Source organism: Protopterus annectens, chromosome 14.part0 (genome assembly GCF_019279795.1).
Source record: "Protopterus annectens isolate FY-2018-M chromosome 14.part0, PAN1.0, whole genome shotgun sequence".
Lineage (NCBI taxonomy): Eukaryota > Metazoa > Chordata > Ceratodontiformes > Protopteridae > Protopterus > Protopterus annectens.
Genome location: NC_056748.1, coordinates 1123557241 through 1123576032, shown reverse-complemented (window position 1 = coordinate 1123576032; position 18792 = coordinate 1123557241). Strand labels below are relative to the sequence as shown.

At 40.0% G+C, this 18792-nt stretch overlaps 1 protein-coding gene across 3 annotated transcripts in view; it reads left to right on the top strand.

Annotated features, from left to right (window-relative positions):
• ZFYVE27 (zinc finger FYVE-type containing 27) overlaps positions 1–18792 on the top strand; it is a 1067636-nt gene that overhangs the window by 346779 nt on the left and 702065 nt on the right. For all 3 annotated transcript variants that reach the window (XM_044056911.1, XM_044056910.1, XM_044056912.1), the window contains exon 6: positions 14387–14517. In XM_044056911.1, coding sequence (XP_043912846.1) covers positions 14387–14517 — 131 coding nt within the window. The remainder of the gene's footprint in view (positions 1–14386; positions 14518–18792) is intronic.

Below are 18792 nucleotides of genomic sequence, written 5' to 3'. Positions count from 1 at the left end.
ATGCTACATACACTGCAAACAACAGAAGTGCATGTAGCATTGCACTGCAGTTGGCAGTGTATGTAGCATTGCACTGCAGTTGGCAGTGTATGTAGCATTGCACTGCAGTTGGCAGTGTATGTAGCATTGCACTGCAGTTGGCAGTGTATGTAGCATTGTACTGCTGTTGGCAATGTATATAACATTACACTGCTGTTGCTGGCAGTGTATGTAGTATTACAGTTTTGCTGGTAGTGTATGTAGCCTTTCACTGCTGCTACAGCTGGCATTCTGCACTGTACACAACATTACACTGCCGCTATTGCTGGCAGTGTATGTAGCATTACACTGGCACTATTGCTGGCAGTGTATGTAGCATTACACTGCCGCTATTGGTGGCAGTGTATGTAGCATTATACTGCCGCTGTTGCTGGCAGTGTATGTAGCATTACACTGCCGCTGTTGCTGGCAGAGTATGTAGCATTACACTGCTGCTGTTGCTGGCAGTGTATGTAACATTACACAGCTGCTGTTGCTGGCAGTGTATGTAGCAATACATTGCTGCTGTTGCTGGCAGTGTATGTAACATTACACTGCAGCTGTTGCTGGCAGTGCAAGTAGCATTTCACTGCTGCTGGCAGTGTATGTAGCATTACACTGCCGCTGTTGCTGGCAGTGTATGTAGCATTACACTGCCGCTGTTGCTGGCAGTGTATATAGCATTTTACTGCAGCTGGCAGTGTACATAGCATTGCACTGCCACTTTTGCTGGCACTGCTTTTTTTTTTTTTTTTTTTTTTTTTTTTTGCCTTTCACTGCTGCTCTAGCTGGCAGTGCATGTAGCATAACACTGCTATTGCTGGCAGTAAATGTAGCATTTCACTGCTGCTATTGCTGGCAGTGTAATGCTATTTACAGAAATTACAGCTCTAAGATGGTAGGCAGCTGTTTCCTTTTGCTCTCCGTAAGTTAATAATGTCCTACAAGGGCAGTGATGTATGTTAACATTAGCAGACTTCCCAAGGCTGGTAATTGCTGTATATAATTGTGATGGGACTTGGATTATAGTTACTAATTCACAGAACACTGTAGCAGGCATAGTGTTTCTAAAGTGAGGGCACATTTCAGATTTGTAAAAATATATATTTTTTGTGTCTGTTAATGCTGTGCATTCACTACAGGAAGCCAATTACCCATGTTGTTAAAGGGTCTTTCTGCCTTTTCTGACTTCAGTTATCTCTGCATCATAGGACATCAGCCCCCATCTCAGAGCTTTGCTTCTTTAGTAGGTCTGACAGGATTCTTCTGGCAGAAATGTATGAAGGTCTAGACAGCCAGAAAGTGTTCCACAGGGAGTTTTTGTGTTACCAAGTTGACGCTAAACCTCTTTCTCTTCATTTAGACTCATTTATGATTCATTTCTGCATGGATTTAGGTAATTTCTCATCTTGAATAAAGTGCACTTCCTGTGTTAGGAACATTATCAGTGCACATTAGGGCTGTGAAGGTTATACATCTTCACATCTGTTGAGATACACAGCCTTCATCAATGTCTTGTGAATCATAAACATTGTGTGATGACTTGAAAGAGGTATGTCTTACTTAGTGCAGCTATGTAAACACAGAGCAGAAACCGCTTTTTGAGTGCATTGAACAACAGGCCTTTCTCTGTCCCTCTCCCACCGTCTCAATGGACTGGAAATGATGGCCTGTCTTCCTGTATCCATCTGCTTTTGCAGTCGTACATTTATAAGCTCTCTTCAGATGCCTGGTGTTTCTTCTGTTTATGTTAGTTTGTTAAAGGTTTTATCACTAGGAATTCAGGTGGGACAAATTTAATACAAGGCAGTTCCAGCTAAAATTCTTACGGAGTCTGTAATGGACTCACTATTGGTGGTGTGAGGCTTTGCAGTCACAAGTTTTATTAATGTGAAAAATAAAATGCAATTGCAAAGTAGTATTCTTAGATTTTTATATCTCAGAGTAAAAGGAATACTCGGAGGTCTAGGCAGTCTCAGACTTAGGATGTTTTTACCTACATTCTCCTTCCTGCCTAGCTCTTTTCAGGACTGTATTTACATTCATCATACTTTCAACAGGAATGCATGATTACTGTTACTGTTGACAGTCACATCTGTTGGTAGAAACACCTGCTGAAATGTAGCTGATACTTCTTACTCTGCTGTCTGCTCATGGTGAAAATGTGTGGTATGCTAACTGAGATTTGCAGTTTTCTTATCAGTGTTACATGCATGGCATCTCCCACACAGCATAACACACTTTCATTCACTTTAACCTGCACCTCTGAGCTGTCTTCAGCCAACTTTAGCTGAGATAAGTTTATTTGATTACTTTTTCATTTATTTTTGCTAATCATTTTAGTTGTCTGTCACTTAAGTTTGTTTGACTTTAACTTTTGAATTATCAACGAATTTCTTGTTAGATGGTGTACTATTTGATTTGTTGGTTTGGTGTCAGCTTACAGCTCAAAGCTGATTTTGTGTGATTGATATATTGGCATCCTGCAGATCATGTGATTGCCAGGGTGATCTAGATCTGTCCGCTTTGGCAGTTTGTCTGACATATAACAGGTGCACGTTTGGAAATCAATTTTAATGCATGTTATTTAGGTCTGATATAAAGGATTTGTTTTAACTGTGGAATGGGTTACAGATGAAGCACATGGTAGTTTTCATTTTGTTAATGTACAGGCATACAGAACTGCTGATTTGCAGGTCAAATTCTCAGGCAGGATTCGTAAACGTGACCCATGGAGTAGTGCTGGTACACACTAGAATGATATACCAAATGCCCTTTAGAGTTGTTACAGACATGTACGCAGTCCTTTTATAAGGTTTTACCCCATTGTGCAGCCACAGCGCTCCGTACATGGAGTACCTATGCAGGTGGTCCATCCTCAGGAACATAATGTATTCACAGGTACTGTATAAGCTGCATACGTGTTGATCCCAACTCTGTAAGTAATGGGGCTAGAACTGGGCACCTACAATTGGTGTAGTGAGTTTGACAGTGTTTATTAATTTTCCCTGCTGATGGATTTCTCTGCATACAGTGCTGTGCATCACCACCAATTTTTAAATTAAGAAAAACAAATTCTTGAAACAGTGGGGAAAGAAGCACACCAGGCTGCTGCTACAATTCCCATCCGTATGCAGTAACTTTTTTTTGTCTTCGCAGCAGACCATCAACTTCCACCAGCTCCTGTCCTCTTTGAGTGGGTCTGCTAGACTCAGCTTACCTTGCCCCATTCGCAACTTGACTGGGGTCTGGGAGTCCCCATGAAAGCTGTATGAGACTGAGACTGCTGAGGCAGGTGGGGAGTGTGCCCTTACTCTTGGCACCCCATGGCAACCTCTCAAGCTCTGCATTTGCTACGTTTGAGAGGAGACGTTGTGCTTCTTTGTATGTCTGACCTCCAAGCTACGCTGCTCACTGCTAATGCAGCAGCGAGTTTTACATGTTCTTAACAGTGCTTATTGCAGTGAGACTAAGCTGTCTTTGTTCTCTCCAGGATGGGCAAGCTGACATCAGCTTCTTATTCCCATCCTCTTCCCTCCACCATCCTGTCCATCACAATTGCCACTAAAAGATCATGGGTTATCTGGGACAAAGCATGGCTTTTATCCCTTTATGTCCCAGGAGCACTTTCCTTGCAGTGACTTTGGTCAAGCATTTACCAGTCGGAGCTGTATCAGCACCAGCATTCTTCATGTATCATCTGTCATTATCGTGGTTAATGGTGCTTTGTGTAATGTAGGTCCTTTGGCATTTATTTTCTAATTTATAGTTAGTATATGACTTTTGGAAATATACTGCAAAGCCTGCTGTGAATGTCTGCTGTTTTTGAGGTCAATTGGCCTAATTACTTTATCTTATTCTTTAATCTTTGAATTAACTGTTTAATGTAAGAAGTCACTTTATTTAACTTTACTGTGGATGCATAGACTACTTATATACTTATTTACATTTGTTTACTGAGAAAGTCCGACTGGAATTGAAACACTGTTTTGGTGGAGGCCCACGGAGAAAAAGCTGTATGGTTACATACAAAAACATATTATGGCAATGTGCGAAACTTCTATTAAAGCAAACATATTTATAAGGTTATAAGAGAGACATATCAAGAGTTAAACAATGAATTATATGGAGTGTGCAGTGCGCATATACTAAAGTGAATCTTTCATAAAAATGATATAAATACAGTATTGGACCATGGCAGGGGTAGCCACCTGGAAGTTTAAACCTTGACTCTAGGTGATTGTCACTGTTGAAGTGATACCCAGACTCCATGTGCAAAATTGGGAAAAAGGGGTTGTGGATGGATGGATATAAATACAGTCTTGGAAGTTGCAGTGTGAAGTCAATGTACATTAAGGGAAATCTGTATACATAGACAGTATTGCAGGCAGTAAGGGACTCGTAGTGAGGGGGTACTGACTGCTGGGTGACTGAGGTAGGCTGCCACAAGTGTAAATATTTGCTTCTGTAGTGAAAAGAAGTGCCTCGGATAGTGATAGAGAAGGTGGTCTGACATGAGACAGATGGAGAGATTTGGAATTCTGAGACGGCTGTGTTAGTGAGAAATATATAGCAGAAGATATGCAGGCGAACCGCCTGGTGGCCACAGAGATATTTGTTTGAGATAAGAAGTAGATGAGGACCTGAAGAAAATCAGTAATTTATTAGGGGGAACATTCTTATGATAGTTTAGAGGATGCATGTACACAAGTGATGTGCTATAGTTGGTACACACAGTGCGCTGTTGTGAGCAGAGAATTAGAAAGAGCAGGAGGAACTAATCAGGTGGTTCAGGGTAGGCGCATTGCCATTTGTCAAAAAAAAGCAGGGATTCTGTTTCTTGTTTGAATTTTTTAAGGTTTTGATACATTTATATGGGGAGGGAGGTTTTGTCACATGGCATATTGTGAGTCCCATAGCTGTCAGCCAGTTAGGAAAAAATTCAACAGAATCAGGGACAAAACCAGAAATAATCATGGAAAGTTGTAAAATATTGGTACTATTAACTTGAGACATGGACACAATAAGAGAATGTGAATTAATGTACATTTTCTGAAGTGAAAGAAATCTGTAACTCTTAATTACTGTCATTATTTATTAACGGTAATCTACCACCTTTTTTTTAAATCACCATTTGTGAAGGGAATAAAAGGGACAGAGCTAAAATCTGAGTGAAATTCAGGGGCTCCCCTAAAATCTAGGGGCATGTGAGAGGTATAATGAGTGTCCATGAAAGGTGCGTGAAGGACTCAAATTTGGCAGACGTTTTTCAGATGAACAGAGAGTACCAAAAGAGGTGTACCACCGCAACAGAGTGTTGAGGAAGGAAAAGGCTTGTGGCTGCCGGAAGATTTTTTTGTGCCATTTTTAATTGTTAGACTTTGAGGAGGTTAGGGGAGCTTGGCCCATTTTAGCTGTTTGAGAACACAGTGGTATGTTCTACTTGGAAGGTTGGTAGCAAACTTTGCAGGCTTGCTATATGATTGCTGTAAATTTGTGAGTTGTTTTGACTATAAGTTAGTAAAGATTGCCAAGGCATATATCAGGGGAGGGATAAGGTAGGCTGCAGCAGTGGCCTTATGTGCTTGATTTTTTGGATTTACAGAGCATACCCAATTTTTGGTTGGTCTTTTGGGTCACTTGGTGAATGTGTAGAATCAAATTTTAGCTGTTTATCAACAGTGATTCCAAGTAGTTTAGTGTGGTGGCCTACTTCCATTAATGTGCCGTTAGATAATTGAAGGGCAATTGGTACTGTTGATAATGGCTTGGGTGTAAAGATCATAAGTTTTGTTTTTGTAAGGGTTTAGAATTACGTACTATATTCCAGAAGCCAGATTTCTTCAGATGTGAAGAAATGCTGTGTGACTTTTTGAAGTTCAGAGGTAAAGGTGATGATGAGTTGTCCATGTATTGGATCAGAGTGGAATTGTTTAGTGCAGTGAGTAGATTGACTGATAAATATATTGAAAAGAAGTGGACTGAGGATAGTTCCTTGAAGGACACCTAATAGGATGAGGCTTGTAGCCTTTTTACACTCTGAGTTGTATGGAGAAGGTAAGATTTGAACCCACAGGATGGCTTTGTCTATAAGCATATCTTGGAGAACCTGTGAAGGACCAGGGGGTGTGCGACAGTATTCAGATGGTCTATAGAGGTTGAGGAAGACTGAGGAGAGTTCTTGTTCCTGTGGGCTTTTATAGTGCTGCGAAGTGGGAGATATCTAGAAATATGAGATGATGGGCCACCTTTGTGTAGTGAGAGGGTGGTGGATTTTTTCCACCCACCAGGGGGGTGTGCTTGTTGTACTGATCTGTTACTATAGTAACAGGGTAGGCTAAGCTTTCAGCTGCTAATTTTAGCTGTTCTGTGGGGAGATTATCTGGGGCTGTACTTGTGATTTTATTTATTTATTTATTTAATTAATTTATTTTTTAGGTTTTGTTTGATGTTTTGCTAGGGAATGGTTTGAGGTTGAGTCTTTTCAATATGGCATCTGGGATTTGGATCTGGGTCTGAGTTGTGGTTGAAGTCTGACAGAGAGGTAGCGGTACTGATAGAGTACAAGATACACTGAATGTTTTTACCATAGCCTGATGGCAGAAGGACTTCTGTAACCAACAAACACTTCCTCCACTAAATGTAATTCCATTTTAAAATGTCTGAGACCCATATGCCAGACATTTTCTTGATGCATGTATAACACTTTTTGCAGCAATATGTTTTGAGCATGATAAAAAGTTGGGTAGCCCTAGCCAGTTTAGTTGTTTCCATGAGGCCTGTAAGTAATGCTGGCAGGAAATTTGGCTACTTTATTGTAATAGCTGGAGAGTTTAGCTTCAAGTGTAGTATTTAGGTTTGTAAGAATAGCTGAGGCATATACTGTAGGATTTGAATAAGGTTGATAGGTGTTAGCATTTGTGTTTCATAGTCTGTTTGCTGCCTTTGTGGAGGAATATAAATAAGACTTTTTTCCTGTATATTTGTCCGATATGGAGCAGTTATCAGTACAGGGAATACCACAGCATCAGCTGATGTGTAGGTATTCTGTTGGAGGTTGATTGACAGCCAGATAGGTTGGTTTAGTTCCGCCAGGTAGTTGCGTATAGTAGAGGTAGAGACTGGGAGAATGAATGTGACTGGTTAGGACAGGGTGGGGAGGCGAGAGAATTGATATTACTGTTAATCAGAGATATAACTGTCTCTGTAAAGTAAGAGTTGAATTGAGATGGTATTGAGTTTTTGGAGTTAGATGTAGAAGGAGACATAGTGGTGGTTGGCCAGGATGCATTCATTTGCTTAGTTTTTTTTTATTTATATTGGAGGTTGATATCATAGTTTTGGTTATTCATTTTAATGCAATCCTTTGTGAGATTTCTGAGGTGCCAAAATGTATAAAATGTATTCTGTGCTCTGCTTTTATTCTAGTCTTTGTCTCTTTGAAGCATGATTTTTTTTTGTTTCTTTAGTCAGCCATACTGAAGGGTTGATTGTCCTCTTTGTGTTCGTACAGAGGGTGGGATGTTTCGAGTATGTATGAAGGTTTCATTGAGGTATATGATAGCTGTTATCAAGTGGCATAGAGTTTAGTATGTTCCAGTTACCCTAGGTCAGGGTATTGATAAAGGTGTCTTTGTTAAATGTTGTTGCTGTGTTATGTATCTAGTTTTGAACTATGATTTTGTATTGTGTACTGTAGTTTCTAAATGCATATGTTTGAAAGTGGTTGCTCATTGTGTCTGTCAGTCATCCAGATGTTTAACTTGTGGTTGGCTTGTAGTTAAGGATCCAGTTTAAAGCTGAATGTCTGTTAGACTTTTTATTGATTCAGTGGTGGAGGGGATTAGCTGTGTAACGCCATATAAATTAATAGATTCTGAGGGAGTGTCATTGTTCAGCTGCCAGTCTATGCTGAGGTTGCATAGTAGAATATTTTCTTGTAGACTATAGTGAGATATCCAGTAGATGATACCTTCTACTGTTAAAATGTTATTACCAGGTAGAATTTATATAGCTGAGATACGTGCAGACTTTCTATTGTTGAGTTTGTGGAGTGATATGCAGAGTTTCGCACTGTTAAATTATGAGATCTGTGGTTGTGGGAGTGAGGCTATTTCTAACCAGTTTTTAGTAGGTAAAGGCAGTAACACCAGCATGTGTGTTTTTCCTTGTGAGCCTCAGTACATCAAACTCAGGGAGGGTGACTTTATTGCCTTATATATCCTTTCCTTAACCAGGTTTCAGAAGTAACCAGTATATCATGGGTGTAAGTAGGCAGGTATCCATGAATGTCTTGGATTTTGTTACATATACTTCCAATATTCATGTTTATAGTTTGGATTCATTGGTAGATGGAGAAGTAGATCTAGAAACATTTATAGCCGTGATGACTGGGTTGCTGTTTAATGGGGGCCAGGGTTGGCGGTGAGTGTTAACTCCTGACTTTCTGGGTGGAATTATTGTCTATAAAACTGTATAGCCATTTACATTTTAGCTTTGGTTTAACTCTAATTTTAGTTAGTAAGGACTTTGACTTGATAAATTTCTAGATGAAGAGGTCAGTGAAAGTAGAATGATAAAGGTTTGGTGATATGTTGGGGAGATCGGAGGTGAGTTATGGTGTGGTAAAGGAAAGAAGTGTTGGTGGAAAAAGCACTGGCATAATTCAGGTAACCTTAAAGTTTATCTTCTATTTTTCTGTCGATAATCCCTTCCTTCTGCTGTGTGCGTGTGTGTGTGTCTGTCTGTGTGTGTGCATGTGTGTGTCTGTATGATTGTGTGTGTGTGTGTGTGTGTGTGTGTGTGTGTGTGTGTGTGTGTACATCCCCAGCCCATTCCCAACATGCTGTGTACCTCTCTGTCTCCTGTATGTGCTATAGATAGTTTGCTGATGTCGGCCATATCCCTCCTTTCACCTTCATCCTCTGCTTAAGTGGTTGGGTTGCTAGTTGACCAAGAGTCATTTTTTTCATTCAGGACTTTATCCCTGTGTGCCACGAAGCTGATACTCACTTAAGCTCTTCACGTGAATTAATTGTGCCATGAAGCTGATACTCACTTAAGCTCTTCACGTGAATTAATTTTGTTGTACCATTGTACTAATGTAATAAAAGTAGTTCCATAAAGTTTAATGAAAACACTATGGGAATACCACACAGTTTGATTAATTTTTGCACCTTCTCATTAGTTCCACACAGTCACTGAACCTCCTGTCTATGGCACAGGTGTCTTACCCAGTGGTTGATATGATTGTGTGTTTATATTTTGATGCCATTTAATGTGAGGATGGGCTAACCAGGTCTCACCCAACCAAGACTTGAGAAGGTACATCTAAACGCAATATATTTTGATATTCTTTGCGTTGTTGTTTAGAGAATGAAGCTTGGGTTCATTCTTGCCAGGTTTTGGTATGCTGACAGTTAAACTAAAATAGCAATTTTATACCACTGCGGAAATTTTCCAGTTCAGGTATTCATTAAGTTGGTGTAGAAATAACCAGTCTCATTCTCCTCACCTGTCATATAAAACACAACTTATAATTAAATATCAAGGAATATTCATAATAAAAATTGGAAACCTGTTCGACTTGATTGCGGAAGAATCTGTTAAATGAGGAACTGTAATTTGATAAAATAAACTAAGTGAATCCAGTTGTAAGGTGGTAAAAATTGGTAGTCCTGACTGTATGGGTAATAACTTTACAAAACAATCTCAGGCGGTACACAGAGTGAATTCTACTGGGGGGGTTGTTTATTCAGAAAATGTTCCGTTGAGCATCCTGACTGTTCTCACTCTTCCCATGGCTTTCCACATGTGCATAAAAACGTGTTTCTTAAGCTACCTTAAAATGCCAAGATTTTTTTTTTTTTTACTTCAAAGATGAGACAAGGATATGTTGGTGAGACAGGTATGTGTCACAGAGAATATCCCTTCTCTGGGACTGGCTTCCCATCCATGTGAAGCAGTGTTCTCCCTTTACTGTATTCAAGCATAACCTGGATCAATGCATCAGAAATTCACCCCTGCTCTGTCACCTATGTCGCTAATGACTCAAGGAAACCTGTAAATGTTTGAACATGCATGCCCTAGTTTATGCATACCCCTAAAAATAACCATTAGGGTGCAAAATTTGTTGAATACATTCGGGATGAATGGCTAGGATTAAAAAGGCCCTTGCGGTCGTTGGCCTAGTATATACCTATGTACCTATACTTATAAGTAAAATATTAACTAGAATACTGCCACTAAATGTTAAAGAGGAGTACGTCAAATACATGTTTAAAGTTCAGACCTGATTATTTGTAATGGATTAATGGTCCAGCATAAAACTTAACATGACATGTAAGTTGTGGACCTTTTTCTGGGTTAAGGTCTAAAAAAAGTTTACAGTAGAAATAAAGGAATAATTGCTTATTTCTCCGTAATACGTGGTCATTTTGTATTTACTGAAATTTTTACAAGCCTTTATGACAGCCATGGATGTGGTGGTGGCATCACATAGAAGCTTACGCACATATTGTTGTGTACAGCTTTAAATTCGTTTGCCTATTCTGTAATAAGTGTTATGAAACATTTTTTTAATTTCCTGTTATAGCTTCCCAGACTGAATATTGTGTGCAGGGGCAGACATAGGTTCATAGTATATATACTAGGATAATGACCACCAAGGCCTGTATAAACCTAGCTGTGCAATCCAGCCCCGTTGTGTCCCTATGTACCATGGGCATTTATTTGGAGAGGTATGTTAGGAAGTTTATAGAATTTAAGTAGGGGTATATTAGTTTGGGCATTGCTGTCTGCCTCTGTCAGAGAAATGGGCACTAGACCCTGTGTTAATTTCTGATTTCCCATCCACTGGTCAAGGTTATGTTTAAATTAGGTTGGGGTTAAATTCTGCTTCACATGGATGGGGATCCTGTTCCAGAGCATGGGGATCATTTGAGAGACATGTCTGTCTCACCAACATGTCTTATTTATGTAACAAACAAAATTAAAATCCTTGGATCTAGTGGTTCTGATGCTGTTCATTTTGGAGATGTGCAAATTGTCCCTCACAGCTGGATTTGAGGATGCTTTGTACACCAGGCATAGATTACCTGTCAGTAACCTGTAGGAAACAAAGTATAATACAGATAGGGCTTTAAGGTGATCTGTATAGGCAAATGTGCTTACACCTTGGATTCTCCTGGTAGGGAGTCATTGTGGGCATCCACCTGTGGCATATGTCTGGTCAGGTACATGCCAGTGGGAATTTACACTCAATGATGGGTCTGATAAGGGCCGAATAAAGTGGCACTCTGACTTCCTTGGACCTGGATGACATGCCATTACGTGTAAGTTGGGTGACATAGAATGATTTTTTTACTACCTTGGCCATATGTTGGTCAAAGCCCAGATTACTGTTTACACATGTTCCCAGATCTCCGATTATCAGGTCAACTCTTAGGGGTGTCTTGTCGATGGAGTAATTACCTGGGGCGGCAGTTTTCCCAAAAGGCACTATAATACATTTCTTGGCAATGAGTTTTAGTCCATGACTTCAGCACCAGTCGTTTGTCTACGTTAAACTATTTTGTAAGGTGTTTGTGCCATGGGGGGAATCTATGATAGCTCCCAATTTTCAGTCTTCTGCAAACTTAGTCAGCCAAAGGCCTTTAACATTAACCTTTACCTCTGAGAAGCAGATGCGAAATAGAAGCGGTCCCAGTGCAGAACCCAGAAGTAGCCTACTGGTGACTGGTCTCTTAGTGGAGGTGCTATCACCAATCCTGATGTCCTGCATCCTGTCTCTGAGACAGCTGGCAATCCAGGGAGTTATGAATGGGGATATGCCAACTATACCCAAGTAGGGTATTGTATTGAATGCCTCAGCCAGGTCCAGGTAAGCAGTATGCACCATTTTCCCCTTATCCATTGCTTTGATGACCTTCTCAAAGAAATCCACCAGGTTAAGTAGGTTTGACCTTCCCTTGACCTAGCCAAACTGGGTTGGGTCCAGTGTCTTAAGGTTGTCTATATCACTGTTAACCATTTCCATGATAATTAATTTAATGGTTTTGCATATTAGACTAGTCAGACTCATAGGTCTGTAGTTTCTGGGGCTGGTTGATGGTCCACTCTTGTGAAGTGGGATAACCATTGCAGTCCTCCATTCTCATGGTACAAAGCCTGTTTTGAGGCTGTAGTTGAAAATTGACTCAAAGGATCTTGAAAGGTCACGTTTCAAGCTATTTAGAAGGCATTCTGGGATATTGTCGGTGCCCATTGAGGCTGTGTTTTTGTCCATAGTTAGGACCAACAGGAACTGCTCCCTTTTAATAGTGGGGGAGTTATGCTAATCTTGGAGAAAGGCAGAAGGGGAGTGGGGGTGAAGTTTGAGCTGAATTTGTTAGTCAGCAAATTTGCTATGTCACTCTGCTCAGTGAAGGTGGCATCACTGACCACCATTTCAGCACACTGGTCAGTCAGCAAATTCGCTATGTCACTCTGCTCAGAGAAGGTGGCATCACTGACCACCATTTCAGCACACTGGTGTGTGCTGTCTTTGAGCTTTTAGACATAGCTGTAGAAGGCTTTGCGGTTGTTTTTAGCCTGTGGGGCTATCTTGACCTCATAATTGGCCTTGTTGGACTTAATTAGTCCTCTTAGCTTCCTCTTTATTAATTAGAGAGCCCCTGTCATTGCGGGAGTTGCTCTTTTTGATTTTAGCCATGACTTTTTTCCTTTGTTATATACTCTGTTAAGTTTAGGACTCTACCAGTGTAGTTTGTTTTTATATTTTCTTTTGGGCTTTCTTCTACTAGGGTTCAGCAGCCTATATATAGCCATTTACGTGGTTGTAGATGGTGTCTGTGAATAAGTCCACATAGGTTGCTGAGAACTTGAGGATGGAAGGGGCATTGAATTTTGACAAAGTGTCACTTAATAGGAAGTAGTTTGCTTTGGAACAGTTCCTAACCATTACAGTGTTTGCTGGGGATACAACATTGATTTTCATTTCAAAGGAGACAGCTTTATGGTCCAGTCTCACCAGGGAGGACGTGATACTGGGAAGGTACAGCTCTCTCCCATATTGGTAAGTACCAGGTCCAGTATGTCTGAACCTCTGGTGGGTGTGTGCTCTGTCTGGTCAAGGGTATTTATGTTAATAAAGTCTAGGAATTGTTTTGCCTGCGAGTATGAGGCAGTGTATGTCTCCCACAAATACCATCTGTGGGATTCTAGGGACATAGAGGGTGACCTATAGCTTGCCAGGATATGGTATGGGACTTTGTTTATGGTGATTTGCATGTGGTTAAATTCCAGGGCATTGTCCTGTTTATCCAATGGAGAGTTATGCGTGTTGCTAATATAGATTATTAGTCCTCCACCTTTTGTCCGTGTCTGTGCAGCTGATGGTCTAACTATAGTGAAGGCAATGAAGCCTTGGATCGCCAGAGTACTTCCTGAGGATTTAAACCATGTCTCAGTAATGGCACAGATGTCTGTATTCTCCACACAGAAGAGAGCTTGTAGGGTGTGGGGTTTCTTATTTAGGCTCCTAGCACTGAGCAGTAAGACCTTTAGGTTTCTTTGGGCCTTATTTGCTATGTCAGTAAGTTTGTCAATTTGGCATTGCCTAAAAAAAAAAAGCTCTAAGGGGTAGATAACATTTTGGCCAATATTTAGAAGACTAGGGGAAACAGGTGCAGACTATCCTTTGCAAAGCAACATTGTTCGCTAACCATGTCCTCTCATGCTAACAAATATTGAATCCCCCTAGAAAGACCCCAGAAACTAAGCCAGTTATCTTTTGTTCATTCTGTGGCATCATCCTTGGTGAAGGCAGAATGCTGGTCACTGCAAGACACAAACCTGCTAGTGACACATATTAAGAGAGACCGACAATGTCTCTCTTCATATAATCCAGCGATGTACATCTCAGGTCAGTAACACCCACACGGACTATGATGGAATCATACTGATACGTGTGGTGGAGTGACTTGAGTGCATGTGTAACTGATACAGATTTCTTTTATAGAAGACACTAATAGAGCTGATCTGACTTTTAACAAACAGACTTTTATGTCACAAGAAACATTGGTAGTAATTTATACCACTTACATACCTGACGGTCTTGTACTCTTGACAGAATGTGTGTACACAAGCACATGAGCAATAACAGAGACTATTTGATGTAAATTTTGTCAGATGTACCAAAAATAATCTTAGAGGATTATTCTCATTCACTATGGTGAGGTAAAAAATACATAGCTGCAATTTTGGTGCAATTATTTGCAATGATTCCGTGAAAAAAAATAATTGTAATGACATATATAAAACATATAAATCATTTCTTGATCTGTTTTTTGTTTTATTTCCTTTCCAGTTCTGACAGATTTTAGAAATTCAGTACGTCACAGATTCAGTGCAGAGCCTCCCAAAGTGGAACCAGACAATACCGATTCTGAAGGAGGAACCATATTGGATAGGACTCCAACCCCAACTAGCTTACTAGAGGTGAGCTGAACGAGACGTATCTCACTGATGTCTTCCTTTTTGAATAAATCATCTAATAAAAGAGGTTGAATTGACTTCAGGTGATTTAGTATTTGACTGGTTTGATATTCTTAACTAGATATTCCTAGTAGAGTATGTTTCACCATTACATATGAGACACAAACATAAAGATGAGACGCAAGAGGAATAAAATGTCTCAAAGTAATATTTGAGAAATACATGTAGGTTCCTAGCGGAAATGTGAGGAAGTTTATATTTGCAGTTAAAGATGTGATAACAAAACTGATGACTAGGAGTGTTGAGTTGTGTAGAATTCACCATTCTCTGAGGCACACATTTCAGAATAACAGCTCCCACAACCCTCCTGGACATGGGCGGTCATCACTAAATGCAGTCGTGGGTATTGACTACTACCTCTATGGTATACATTGGGTTGAAATGACCGCTGGGTCTATAGCCTAGTGATCTCTTATGATCCTATAATCATATGACACTAGATGCAAATCAAGGAGCTAGAATTGGAGCTGGTTATGTGGCAGTTCACAACAAATGACAAAATTGTGAGCTGCCAACAAGCTTCATCCTGTAGCTTTGGGGTTTGATCCCATTAAGTCTCTTTTTTGACTATTTTTTGATTCTAAGGAAGCCACTTAATTAGATAATACTGCTGGCTCATGCCTGAAAAGAGACTCTTGTGCTTGGTTAAATCACCTGGTTTGTGAATGAGGTTAGATTTGAAAAATAAGAATTTTTTGTACTTGTTAATGCCATTTGTACATATGGAGAATAGTGAAGTAAAAATGCAGTTCAAAATTTTGTGCAGCAAAGAAATATTTCTTGCATAGAAAAAATCCTATAATGATAGTTATCTATTCTGTTCTGTCTCTGGTTTTATTTCATTAGATATTAATGACAGTATTGAAGCTTGTAGCAGTGGTTGATTTGACTGTGCACCTGACAATGTTCACATATTGCTGTGCTATGAATACGTGTAAAGCTGGTACACAAAATAACTGTAACAAACTACTATATAGCAATCCTGGTCTCCCAAATGTCTGATGTACAGAAGTATAACACAGAGCATGATACTGCCTGAATGAGATTGGATCAAAACAAAATGCTAGCAGTGAAACGAGGAAACTGTCCGCTCAGAGTGGCATAAACTGTATGATGGTGCTGGAAAAACCACAGCAGTAGTCGTGACATTTTGCACAATATTAACTCAAGTGAGTTGGCAAGTGGTAAGAAAGCAGTTAAGCTGAAAAACAACATTAAATGGTAAAATTCAGACCAGCAAAGCCATATGACCTCTCCCAACTATATAGTCATGGCTAATATGGAAGCAAAAGTCACAGAGTACACAACATTAGCCAAACAAGGAAGACCCGGAGGTTTAGATTCATAGATTCATAGAATAGTACTAAGCTAACTGCCCTTGCAAGCCTAGCCAATTGTCCCTTGTGAGACTCAAACCCTGCACCTTGTGTTTGCAAGGCAAACACCTTAACCATTAGGCCACCCTCCCTTCTTTTTGCTATGGATAGAGATGTTGAGCCTATTTATGTCCTTTGAAATTTGCGGAGGGGGAAGCCTTAACATCTGATGCCATTGTTACCAAAGTTGGATTAACATTTTGTGCCTAAAAGAAATGTAATGCATGAAAGACCATGCTTCAGTAAATGTGTTCAGGAAAGGGGAAAATCGGTGGAAGCATTTATGAGACATGACTATGAACTGGCATAGTAGTGTGAGCTTTTACACAGAAGACAAATAATGAAGAGACAGAATTGTCATAGGCATGGCAGACTGTGAAATTTCACTGAAGTTATAGTCGGAACCAAATTTAATAACACAGAAAGCCATACAAATTCCTGTTCAATCTGAATAAACTGAACAAATAAAAAAAGGCTCTGAACTGAGAGTGGAAAGATGTGAGCAAAATAAGTAAAAGTCATGCAATAATCAGAGTAAAAAGCATGGAAAGCTGGTGTAACGGTTCAAGTAAAATTAAAAATAATGATTGTAAGCAAGAAAAATGTACTAGAACGAACCACGTACAGAATGAGTCAGAGCTGTGTTTGGCACAAACCAGAAGGTGCTGAAGATGTAATAAAATCGGGTATTTTGCTTTTTTGTCTACCATTAAAGTAGTCAAAGAGTTTACAAGAGAAGCTAAAGGAAGGCAAGTGCAATTTTTTTGGAGGGTTCTGTGAGTAAGCAGTCAGACAGAGATGAGGAACAAAATAATAGACTTCCGATTCGAGGCAGTCCAGTCATTATCAAGACAGATACCGGGGCAGACATAGTAATGCTCTCACAGGCTGCATGTAGAAGGATCTGAAAACATCCCCAGGTGGTCAGAGCAGAAGTGAATGTATGCAGCTCAGGTGAAATGCTCAGATTTCAGTGGGCATTCATACACATACCTGAGTGCAGATAAGTTTTGGGTCTTTGTTATTTGGAGTTTATGTAAATAATCTACTGAGTAGAGCCACTGCTTGCAAATTTTGTCTACATGACAGAACTGAGGAAATGAATGTGGACATGTTGTGGGTGACGTTGGAGTCCTTAAAAGTGAGCCATTGAAGATTCTGTTGAATTCTGGTGCAGTTCTTTAAGTCTTCATAATGCCAAAAGGACTGTCGTTTCTCATTCTGTGTCAAACAGAGGCCAAGTTCAATCAAATGCAGCCTCTTGAGGTAATCGAAGGGTTACAGAACCATCAGACTGATATGCTTATGTGCTACCAGTAATAAAGAAAAATTACAAATTGAGAACTTGTGTTGAGTTAAAACATCTAACGGATGCGCTCAAGAAGGTGATATTTATCTTGTCTACTTTGTAAGACAGTGGCACACAAGTTAAGTTGGCCAAGGTCTTCTCCAAGTTAGATGCACCCAGTGGGATTTGGCAAACACCCCTCGCCTGTGTAACAGTTAGCCATTTTCATTACTCCAGAGTGAGCATTCCAGTTGGGATAGTTGCCTTTTGGATTTACTTCAGCACCTGATATATTCCAAAGAAGTAGGCTTCTCAAGGAGCACAAGGGCATAGGTGTCATGATGATTACATTTTGGTCTCTGGACCTCATAAACAATCTCATGACAATAAGCCAAAGGCGATGCTTCGTATAACTGATAAGTCAAGTCTCAGGTTAAGTGAAGAAGAGCGCTGTTTTGGCAAAAATGAAAATCAGTACTTCAGACATTGCTGTAGTTCAGATGATACAATATTGGGTTGAGGTGAGGTAAAAGTCATAAATGAGTTACTAAGAGTAAGCAGTATTATAACATGGTAAACTCAATGGTCCAATTTGTGCCAGGAGTGTCAGTGGACTAATTCACTGCACCCAAATATGGTTTAAAGTAGGTACTGGGGCCTGACATAATAACTAAAGTGTCACATGGTACATACAGAATTTTAAACTGTTTGCAGTTGGTCAAACCTGAAGAAGAAGTATGCAGCCCATGTGGTAAGCTAACCAAATTGCTAAAGAGCATGGATGTGGGGTGATGGCCAAGAACAGGCTACTAAAAGTCCAGTCTGTGTCAGTGTCCCCACCAGTGCCTGCTTACTATGATGTCAACAAGCCAACTGTTATAGTGTTAAAACCGATTTATTGCAACAGATTGACAGCAAAATGAAGCAGGTAGCTTTCTGTTCTAGAATATTAAAAGAGACTGAGAGGATGTATCCCCAAACTAAAAAGGAATGTCTGCCAGAAGTATGGGCATGTGAGTGCGTTTTATGTTACCAGTTGGGCCTAGAAAGCTAGCAGCTATATACAGCTAATAAACTGTTGACACTACTTATAAGTTCATATATCTTGGACAAAGTTCCTCTAAGATGTCAAAAGCTGTTGGTGAGGCCTTACATGATTCATTGCAAAAGCATTCCACTGTCTGTGGGAGCCGTTGATCATGAGAGATTCGTTTTCCAGAAGTACAGTGACTGAGACAGTCCGGTCAGATACTTAAGGAGGCGTGATTGCATACATACAAGCCATAACATTGCATATATACAAGCCATAACATCTGTAAGACTCGTGACGTCCCACAGCAAGACACAGACCTGCAGACAGTAATTGGTTATTTTTGTGATGGGCGGCCAAGATGGACCAGACAATGTATTCCTTAGACAAATGCTTTGTTGTTTGAGCTAATATGTCAGAGCATAAGGATCTCTTTTTGCACCAAGGCTGGATTGTAGTACCAACTTTGCAAAGAACAAAAATCCTGAGACAAATCCACGTTGGGGCATCAAAAATTAATCAAA